We start from the raw sequence: 11,629 nt of genomic DNA on the forward strand, positions 1-11,629 counted from the left end.
CTGTCAAATTAATTCTGATGAAAACCGGTATCTATACTGTGTGTAATATAAGCACAATGTTAATAATATCTGTACATTTACCGTATACTATTTACAGAGTATGATTCTCATCACACAGACACACAACACTATTCAAGAAACCAATTACACACACACATTGAGTGGATTGTATGTTAGCTGTTTATGGATGGAACAGGACACAATGTTTGACACAATGTGTTGCAAAACAGTTTGCAGTATCTCTAGACAGGCGCTACAGATGGAACTTGTTTAATAGTGCATCCCTCATTTTAATGACATTATAGAGTACATGATACAGCATTCTGTTCCACCACGTAGCCTCCAACAGTCCATCCATCAGTCTTGCATAGTGTTTTTGTTAAGAATGACATGTGCTTATACAGGGAAAAGTAGTCAAATGGTGTCCGTGCGTGTGTATTTAAGAGAGAGAGAGAGCTTTGTGGCATCAGGCCAGTATTGTGACTACTTCTTAATAGTTTTGCTAGAGAGCACTTGCATTAGCAAGGGATATATTGTTGTTGCTGTAACTTGGTATCTCAGCCGTGACACTGCTGCTGCTGCAGTACGAACTACTGATGACTATAATGTATTTGTTAGCCCACACAACCAATATCACCACCAGCCGTCACTGAGCAGCACACTGTGTATTCCTGATACACTAGTCCACACCAGACCCCAGACTCATCCCTTAAAGGCCATTAGCTCTCTCTTCTAATAACTCAGTTATATGCTTTGATAACAAATTAATTCAGCACAATACAACAAGTATCACCTCTACAGGAAGGTTATTATGACTGAAAATGCAACAAGATCAAAAGCCACAGGTTTATGTCTGACTTATTCTGCTTGTCAAACACAGGTACAGATAAGTGATAGCATTAGTAATGTCTGAATTCCCTTCATTCCAGCAATTGTGCATGTTGGCTCGCTAACATGACAAATCAAAATGTCAACCTGAGAGAGCAGGAGACTGTGTGTTTCCAGCACCGACTTTACATCCTATAAGGTAGTTTCTGTGATGATAAGAATTTACTGAAAAAGATAGACTTCCTGGAGTGAGAAAACAACAATAACAAGTTCTACATGTCACAGAAAGTATTGGAATAATGCCTTACTTCAGCATTCATCATCCAGTACACCAGTTGTACTGGTGTACTGGATGATGAATGCTGAGATAAATGTTTATAAACCTTTTTACCTGACCTCACATTCCCCTGTAACTGCATGATGTACCAAAGAGGCATTAGAGCAAGTGTATGAAAATAAATATGAGACAACACAACCCACTTTCACACAAATCATAACTCCCACCAACAGAGGGCTCTGTCAGACACTACCAGCTACTGCCACATAGCGGCGCTCCATCTCCATGTGCTAGTGCTGATTCAGTACTATGAATATAAAATGATTCATCATAATGTTAGTTAATGCTAAATATCTGCGAAGAAAGTGCAGGAATTGGCTCTGGATGTGCATAGATCAAATTATTATGAACATTTGTCCTCTCTTTTATAAAATAATGAGACTGGGCTGCTAATTTTTCTCAGCATATTGTAAGAATATTTCTGATAGAACACTCATAAATTCCTTTTGCTATAATAATTGATCACCAGGACAGCGGTGAAAATGATGTCTGTTAAACACTGACTGTACCATTTAGACAGCCTACAGTCTATGGTTGTAGGTTAATTCAATGAAAGACCCACGCAACTAAAGAAAGAAAAGAAAACAGCAAACAAATAATGACAGAATAAATAACAGTATATTGGAGTGTGTTAGATGCATACAGTACACCAGCAATTTACACTCCCAATGTCACAGTAAACCACCAATGTTACTGTTCCCTGTGCTTTCTCAGATGTCACCCCAGGGTTTGTGTTACACTGTGGCTTTGGTCAGGGTGTGGAGGGTGACTTTATTAAGCTATCAGTGCCTTATCACTGACTATTACAAGGGGAAACAATAAAAGCTCACTAGTTATTGAGACATTTAAACCTTTCAGAATTAATTTTAAAATTACTACCAGAAAATGTTGCCAGTTGAGGCTACAATGGGATAGTGAATGAGTCTGTACAGTTGCATTCCGCTTCACCGCTAGGGGGTGCTACGGTACAAAAAATGTTGATGACTCTTGAACACTTCATCCAGTTGAAACCAAATTTAGCTCACCTGTCCAGTATGGGAGAGTGAGTTTGACTGCATGGAGGTGCTACAGTAAAAAAAAAATATTAATGGCTACAAATGTCTACAGAGCGGCACAGCCAGCGCTGTCACCTCGCAGCAAGAAGGTTCTGGGTTCGAGCCCTGCTGACTGGGGGCCTTCCTGTGTGGAGTTTGCATGTTCTCCCTGCGCCTGCGTGGGTTCTCACCGGGCACTCCGGCTTCCTCCCACAGTCCAAAGACATGCAGCTTAGGCTGGGTAGTGACTCCAAATTGCCCGTAGGAGTGTGATTGGGTGGTTGTGTGTGTACATGTCAGCCCTGTCATAGACTGGTGACCTGTCCAGGGTGGACCCCGCCTTTCGCCCAGTGTCAACTGGAATTGGCTCCAGCCCCCCCGCAACCCTATTCAGGAATGAGTATAAATAATGGATGGATGGATTCAGGGAGTAACACGGTTCCACTTGTAACATGTTGAGACAAAATATCTTGTATTCTGCTTGGTTAACAGCTTTTATAATTCATTCATTTTAATATTTATTTTGAATGGTCCTCTGTCAATTTCTCTTACAAATGCTAAACAACACTTGCTTAGTACACAGATGTCCCATGGTGAAGTGCCCAACATACTGTAACATGTTCTTAGTGGCGCAGTGCTGTTTGGAACGCAGCTTCTATGTCAGCATCAGTGAATCTGTGATCGATCTCATGGTCTGTTGAAGAAAGCCGTGAACATGCATTCATCCAAATCACTTGGACATGGCTTCACCTAACTGCACCTCCTAAACCTGGCTTTACCTTCGTGAAACACATTAAACCATGATGCAGTTAGTAGGCTAGGTCAAGCCTCATTGCGTCTTGTTAGCCTGGATTTCTTAATTCTACTTTTGTGCAGTGAGAATGACTCAAAAGGCAACAAGGTTAGAACTACTGAACCCGAATCATGTAAAACAAAATAACAGTAAAATAAAAACAAACTACTCCTTATGCCCGTTGTAAAAAAATAAAAACAAACTACTCCTTATGCCCGCTGTAAAAAATGATGAACAGCAGAGTAATTAAAGTGCACAATGTTGTGGTAAATTTAGTCTGGGTTATACAGATATCATCAGAATCACATAACTCTTTTAAATTTATTTTTGATTCAAAAAGAATAAACATGAATAATATAAAACATGAAATAAATAGCCTCTAGAAAGCAGATACTTCCATTAACACACTGGTGCAAATATACATACAGGTAGGAATCTGCTGATGATATACAGTCCATAATGAGTATCATCCTAACCTCTAAAGTGGCACTGCAACAGCAGAGCATGGTGGCAGGTGAGACACACGACCCCTGCTCTAGATCTGTATTATAAAAATGCTCACAACATTGTTTTGGATGTTATCTGTGATTGTGAAGGCCTGGTTGAAATGGGCCTTGGAGGGGCTGTAGCTAAAACTCTGATGCACATTTAAAGATCAACTCCTGGTTTCTGTGTGGGGGTCACTTCTGATACGTTGACCACACGTCAAAATATTTCACAAATAGTTCTGTCCTACAACAGAGGATTTCTGTGCATAAATGGTTGTGTAACTTTGCTTGTATGCTACTGACAGAGTAGAAATATCACCTCCACCAAAAATCAGAGCTAAATCAGTCCTCAGAGTATACATTCAATTTCTTTTTCTAGAATGCCCAGATACAAAGATTCTGAAAACACAATGAAAAGGAAAAGTCCACAAATAATAACAGACAACCAAAACCTTTCATTAAATATACTGTGACCTAAAATTATTACAGATTTGGGCTTGGTGCATTTCTCCAATGCCAAAAAAGTCAAAACATTCTGCTGATTTCTTGTACACTGCATTTTTCATTATTTAAACAATACTAACCATTTATAAATCTATGTGACAACATTCAAGACACACAATGTCTAGTCAGAGACGGAGGGATCCATCTACACATGTTAAAGTGACGTCTGCCAGGACTGAAGACATGGTGATATGAATCATCCTATAAGAACAGTGATAGTGATTTTTTTTCTGCTGTCAGGTGAAGTCCTCAGAGCTTATAAAGAATTTTGTTTAATTTCTCAAAAATGGATAAGCTGGAATTGTGCTTGAATGTTTGAAAGGTTTCTGTGTGATTCAAGTTCTTTAAACCACAACATGAAGTCCCTGAATTCCAATATTAGTATGGCAGTTAGCAGTAAGAACAAACTCCGAAGTAGTCGTTTCACCAGACAGCAGCAATTTGCTTGAGCCTATATATTACTTTGTATATTGTGTGGTAGGAATGTGTTTGTTTGACTGAACTGTGTATGTTTGTGTTTATGGGTTCTTGGGGGGAACGACTGTAGGCTGGGTGTTATTATTGATAGGGATGACACCAGTGCACAGCAAGATGATGATGAGGAGGATGATGACGACAATCACTATAATGACCACGATAAGCTTGACGTTCTTCCACCAGTAGGTGCGAGCCACCTTCTGTGAGGTCTGCTTGAAGTGCTGAGCCTGAGCAGGGAGACGGGAAAGAGGTGGTGTTAGTATCACGTCATGACATGTCACAGTAGGAAAGGATTAGGGATTCACCAATACCACCCTCTAGTACTTGTAAAAGCTGTCCGATACTAGGCACCGATACCACTTAACGGCACCATTACATTAACCTCACACTGGCTGAGCTGCTCGCTAGGCGGTGGAGAGTCATTTTCAGTGGTGCGTGGACATGGTTTGAGTCATAGCCTATTAGGTTGTACCACTTTATCCTAATAACTTAAGTCAAAGTGTTCTTATTCTTTATAGTCTATTTTTACTCTACTTTTATTCTATTTTAGCTTCCTAAATGGTATGGCATTCAATACTAGGTGAGAGAGAAACAGTATTTCAATTTCCTGTATGTCCTGCGCATATAGTGAACTGACAGTAAAAATCTTTGATCTTAATATGTTAAGATAAGTGATGATGACAAAGGTGAAGCCGACTGAGCATTGCTTCTCTGCTCTGTGTCAGGGAGGGAGGGGGGGGCGCTCACAGACACATGGTGCGACGCATGCTGTGACAATAACGCTTGATATATGGAACAAAACCCAGCAGCGGTGGAGAGGGTAATTAATCAAACGCCCGTTGAACAAGTGGAACACAACAACTCATTTGCAGAAATGCGATGTCTTCACTCTCCCCACGATCAAACGCCTGGTCCGTTCACCCAGTAAACCCATATGGTGCTCGTTTTGCTGACACTAGTGAATCGTTGGGAAGAAGAAGAGCAAATGCAAATTTTATGTTGTTAATGGCGGAATCTAATGTGCTCTGTGTACGAAGATGAGTTGAATCCTTGTGGACTTGGAGGATGAGACCAGCAGCGCCTCTGCAGCAGAGTGCGTCCAGCAGAGAATACAGGACGGCGCCACAGACGGTTTAAAGAAAGAACATGTACCCTTGTTAAATGAAACATTTAAATTGCTGACTATGATAATATGCGCTCCTAAACCGTGATGGTCATTACATCATAACACTGGGTCACACTCCTGAAAAGGTTCAAATCCACTGTTACAGTATGCTGTGCAGCAGGCTACAGGCATTCAGCCAGTTAAGAATGGTGGCAGTGCTGTGTTTATCACAGTTTTTAAATTTACACAACCCCCTGTTATATTTTTAGTCACAATCACAAAGTAAATCTCATAAAAATTCAAGGATTTTTATGGTTACTGTAATTTTTGTAGTCAAAATACTGCATTATTACCTGCATTGGTACTCAGTAACAGCGAGTACTCAAATGTAAGTACATGTACTAAAAAAAAAAAAGGCACCTGTGCATCCCTAGAAAAGCTCAGTCTTGAAGTGTAGGTTTGGTGATCCATTTCTGAAGCATGTTTTGTTACACACCTTGAATTTCTTTTCACATACCAATGGCAATGAAAACATTAAATGCTTTAAAGAAAAAAATCTGTCATCTGTGGCGGCAGCAGCAGGACTGAAAAACGCCTGACCGATAGTTTTACTCACATGTAGGCAGTTAACTCCCTTTCTGTAGCTCCTCTGTGCACTGTTTGTACACCAAGTGCTTCCAGTGCATGATAAAACACACGCCTGGTACAGGTCAGAGCCACCCAAAGGCTACGTTCGCACTGCCTGCTGAAGTGGTCCTTCTTTGAAACTCAGATCTGACTGGTGTCTTGACACATGCATTAACAAATTAAACTGGATTTTTTCATATCAGATCTGGGCCAATTCCATGTGTTGTTCTAGATCTGATTTACATTAATTCTTTGACTACGCAGCTGCTGTCAGAACAGAATTCATGTGGTTTTCAGTGTCTCACTGCTCTGCACATACTGCCTGTCATTGTCATTTTGTGTCGGCCCTGCACAAACCAGTAAAAATTGACATGGAGGAGAGCCACAACAGCGATAGCGGTCAGTGGAGAGACGAGAACATTTCACGTTTGCTGGACTTTTATGGAGAAGCTTCTGATCAAGCCAAACTGGAAGGAACATGTTGTAACAGTGTTTTGTGAGGATATTGTGGATTTTCAGTTGAACAACTGACATTTTTGTTGTTATTCTTGTATACATGTGGCTCACATTTCAGTTAAATGCACGTGTGGCAGTTTTAGAAGCTCAGTGTTCACACCAGAGCCAGATGTCACTTCTAAACACAGTCGAACACAAAAAAGACAATGTCACATCATCAGAATTGAGGATTAAGGCCTGTACTGTGAATGTAGCTTTACTTAGATTCACTTTCTACAAATGTGTGTTGAATTTGAGACGGCCTCCCTGTCCTAGCTTATTAATTGACTTACCCAATGATTATCACTAAGACCATAGCTTACAAACTTAAATGGCACACCAAAAATGCACTGTTGCTCATACAGGCCACATCTCATCCCACAAACCCCCGTGATAAGACTGACCCCTGCTTGCAGGTCCTCTGTCTTGTCCATGAGGTCGTCCAGTCTCTCTCCTCGGGCCAGGATCCGGTCCACATTCTGCGTCATGATATGTTTCACTCCATCTACCTGATCCTTCAAGGTCTGCACCTTATCCTGTGACTCTGGCGCTGCATTCGCTCCCCCCTGCTCCTGGGGTTGGACAAAAATGTGATTTAAGAAAACTCGCTGAAGAACACAGAATAAGACTGGTGCAAACTTTATCTTATTTTCATCAGGGTATAAAAAGACCTTTTAACTGACAAAATAAAGGTTTTTGTGTGTTTTTAAGTGAAATCAGAGAAATGCAAAAACTTGACTTATTTTGGGGTTTAGACACCTGCCTGACATCAGACATCTGTTTCAAAATAATCATTACTTAATAATGTCTCAGTGCAACTGTTGGAGCTCTGGATAGTAACAACAGCTCTCAAAGATAAAATCTGGTTTCTTCCAACAGCTCAGTGCTGAAACTGCTCTAGTCTCATCTAGTCTGACAGTGGCATCTTGTGGAAGAGTGTTGTTCGACAGCTACTGTGTGTGGACTAGAGCATCCTTGCCGACAGGCTGAGGCAGTGTATAGGCAAACAGTTTCTCAGCTACTTAATGACAAGGAGTTCCTCCAGAGTTCTCTTTGTACAGAATATGTCTAGAACACAAAACCATAACGCATTAAAGGAATAGTTTGGGATTTTTCAAGTTGGCATTAAACCAGTATTGAAGTATCCGAATGTATGTGAGAATAGGTTTTGTTCAGTTTTACTTCTCCTACTCTCCACACTGACCCTGAATGTTTCCACCCGGAACAGCCCCATACGCTAAAACACAGCAGAGAGTTACGTTTTTGCTGGACTAATGTAAATGCACCTTCACACTCCGTCATACTGGCCTGGCTCTGTTATGTACCGATATCAGCTTTTGCTTCGATAAGAAACATTGTCACATTTTAATATCGTCACACCCTCTCTGTCAAAGATAGGCTGCAAAATCAATTGCTTTTATTTAGAGTCTCAGAGAGAATTTTTCAGTCATTCATCTCAAATGATTGACTGCAATGCATAGCATTGACAAAGAGACAGAACCAGACTTTGTTTAGCAACTTTGTTTAGTTTACTGTTTATTTACAAGTTAATGTGCTTTTCATGGACATTATCAATTCTAAGTTCAGATTACTCACCACAGATATACTATATAATGCTTCTCATGGCTGCAGAGGAGCTTTTCAAAACCTGATAACTGGTAATCAGTGTTCCCTCAGTCTGGGCAGGTGCTTAATAACAGACAGGTGTGAGCAGCAGGAACTGCAAGCCTCCATTACAAACCGGAGGTGTGGAGTCTGAATTACGAGCATTAATGAGGCTGGGAAGGTCTGATGAAAGTTGCATTGTGGGAAAAGTAGGAACAGTTTTTTTTTTTTTTTAATTGATTCATACTTGTGACCAAAAGGACACCCAATTTTATGGAAGTGCAATACTAAACCACTGGAGAACCCCTTTAAAGCTCAGCCTTTCCTGGTCTATGCATGTCTTTTTAAGCTTTTTACCTTAAGTCCTTTAACATTCTTTATCTCCTCCTACTTTACTTTTATCCCATTGGCTGGATTTATCTGTCAGATGCCAGCATGAATCAGTGTGGCACCAGAATCTAAAGACACAAATCAAAAGGTCGTGACAACACAGCCTGCTGGCTGTCAAACTGTTTCCTGCATCTCAGGAAGGCCTGCTACATTCCACAGGAGGATAAGCAGTGATCTCTCACAGTCACAGGTGTAAAAGTAAAAATGGCATACAGAGTGTGGTGTGTGTACCTATGAACCAGCAGCAGACCGTAAAAAACACCGTCTCTAGGAAACAGCAGATTTTGATACGTCATCTGCCATCTAGCTTCCTTTCCATCTTTATTCCCTCCTCCCTCATTTATAATGCTCCTTTCTTCCTTCCCTTACCGTTCTTCTATTTCTACTGTTAACACAGTATGACCTATTTAACCTCTCAAAACAACACCTTTACAAACCTGCTTCGATGTAGCTGCTTTTGATCATATACAATATGTGTTACTTTTGTCATTTGACATATTTCTCTGTTCTTTCTTAACAGATGGCTTGCTGTGCTTTATCTGCCATATAAACCAGAAATATTCTGCTTTTCCTGTACTGCGCCATTCAGTCACTGAATGGCTGGCAGCTATCTGATATCAACACTGACCGAATGACGGAGACATAAACATGTCCTCTACAAGGCGGTATTACCGGTATTTGACTATCTACTCAAATATTTGAACTGTTGTAAGACTTGAGCTGAAATGGCTGACCGCAGCTGTGAATACACAAAGTGGATTTAAATGATCTTGGGAAGCCACATGAAATCTTTACCGCATGTGTCCTAATCTAGGCAAACATGGAACTGATCTGTGAGAGCATTTGACAGGTTTTGAGATTTTCCTTTTTCTAAAGCATCCCTATAAATGCTGCAGGCCACAGGCAAACACTTACTGTTGGTTTAACTCTTGCCCTCAGTACAGCCAAGTCCATCTGTAGCTAAAAGGTTTGCCTGGACCTTCAAAGAGAAGGAAGGAAAGGCCATAGAAGCCACAGCTTTCAGCTGTTCAGAGGACAAAGCAACAGTTTCATGTCAGTAGCCTCAAGCAGGACTTCATTAGACCCCACAGACTGTGTGTTACTGATAACTGTGAGAAGAATTACAAAACCAAGTAGAGTAACAACCTAGCATGCAACACTAATAGATAATATATTTACCAATGTTATTGACAGCAAAATGACAAGTGGATTACTTATAAATGATATTAGTGATAATCTACCAGTATTTGTGGTTTATGATGGCCAGTATAGAAAAGAGAGGCCAAAAACAAATCTTTTCTATAGGAGGGTGACGAATGAACATGCTGTAAGGAAACTGGGAATCAGTTTACAGAGAGGAAGACTTAGATAAAGCATATGAGCAATTTTTAAATATATTTAAGAAAGTATATGACAGGAACTGTCCTCGTAAGCAGTATAAAAACAAAAGGAATTACAGTGGGAAACCGTGGATGAGTAAGGGATTACAGAATGCATGTAAAAAGAAGAATGCGTTATATAAGGAATTCATAAAGGACAGATCAAAGAAGGCGGAAGAAAAATATAAGTCATATAAGAACAAATTAATTGAGATTTTGAGGAGATGTAAGAAACTATATTACTCTAAAGTATTAGAGGATAATAAAAATAACATGAGAGGTACTTGGAATATATTAAATAAATTGATTAGAAACAGTTCAAGCAAGAGTAACTACCCTCAATATTTTATGGATAATGATACACCGGTTAATAGATTGGAGGATGTAGTGGAAAAGTTTAATAGGTTCTTTGTAAATGTTGGTCCTGGTTTAGGAAGACGTAACTGTACAGATGATACATCCGTCACTATAAATAACAATACAATCAAAAGGAACATGAGTTCAATGTTTTTGAAGCCCATAGCTGAAAAGGAAATTATAGAGATAGTGAACAATGTGGAAACAAAACATCCAGTGATAGTGATGGTATCACCATGACAACTGTCAAATGGGTAATTGAGGGGATATGTAAACCATTAACCCATATTTTTAACATGTCGTTTCGACTTGGGCAGTTCCCCAATAATATGAAAATAGCAAAGGTTATTCCACTGTAGAAATCTGGTGATAAGCACAACTTCACAAATTATAGACCGGTTTCTCTGTTGTCACAATTTTCAAAAATCTTGGAAAAACTCTTTAATAACAGATTAGATACATTCATTGAAAAAATAAAATCCTCTCTGATTGCCAATACGGTTTTAGGTCGAACCGATCGACATCTTTGGCCATTACCGACCTGATGGAGGACATTACAAGTGCTATGGATGAGAAGAAATACACGGTGGGAATATTTGTTGACCTAAAAAAAGCATTTGACACAATCAATCATGAGTTATTAATGGATAAGTTAGAAAAATATGGGATCAGAGGAATGGTTTTGAATTGGATCAGAAGTTATTTGACACAGAGGCGTCAATTTGTGAAGTTGGGTGAATACCAATTGAGTGAGCTGGACATTGTATGTGGAGTTCTTCAGGGTTCTGTTTTGGGACCTAAATTATTTATATTATACATTAATGATATATGCAAGGTTTCTGATTTAGTGAAAGTGGTTTTGTTTGCTGATGAAACTACCATATGGGCATCGGGTGAAAACCTACAGCAACTCTCTGGACGGGTTACACAGGAACTTGAGAAGATAAAGAAATAGTGTGACAGTAATATAGTATCTCTGAATTTGGATAAAACTAAATTTATGGTATTTGGGAATCGTAGACTAGATAATGAACTTCAATTGAAAATTGGGGGAGCTAATATAGAACGAGTACATGAAATAAAATTTCTAGGTGTCATAGTTGATGACAAATTCTCCTGGAAATCTCATATCAGATATGTTCAGCACAAAATAGCAAAAAATATATCGATATTGGCAAGGGTTAGATATATGTTGGACGGGAAAGCACTA

The 11,629-nt window shown here is 39.7% G+C and overlaps 1 protein-coding gene across 2 annotated transcripts in view; it reads right to left on the bottom strand.

Moving 5' to 3' along the window:
* Positions 1-3,354: 3,354 nt before the first annotated feature.
* Positions 3,355-11,629, bottom strand: part of vamp8 (vesicle-associated membrane protein 8 (endobrevin)) — a 9,944-nt gene continuing 1,669 nt past the window's right edge. For both annotated transcript variants that reach the window (XM_020590719.1, XM_020590720.1), the window contains exons 2-3: positions 7,093-7,260; positions 3,355-4,688 (exon numbers count right to left, since the gene is read on the bottom strand). In XM_020590719.1, coding sequence (XP_020446375.1) covers positions 4,503-4,688; positions 7,093-7,260 — 354 coding nt within the window. In that variant the 3' untranslated portion in view covers positions 3,355-4,502. The remainder of the gene's footprint in view (positions 4,689-7,092; positions 7,261-11,629) is intronic.

This window comes from Monopterus albus, unplaced genomic scaffold (genome assembly GCF_001952655.1).
Source record: "Monopterus albus unplaced genomic scaffold, M_albus_1.0 scaffold12.1, whole genome shotgun sequence".
Classification (NCBI taxonomy): domain Eukaryota; kingdom Metazoa; phylum Chordata; class Actinopteri; order Synbranchiformes; family Synbranchidae; genus Monopterus; species Monopterus albus.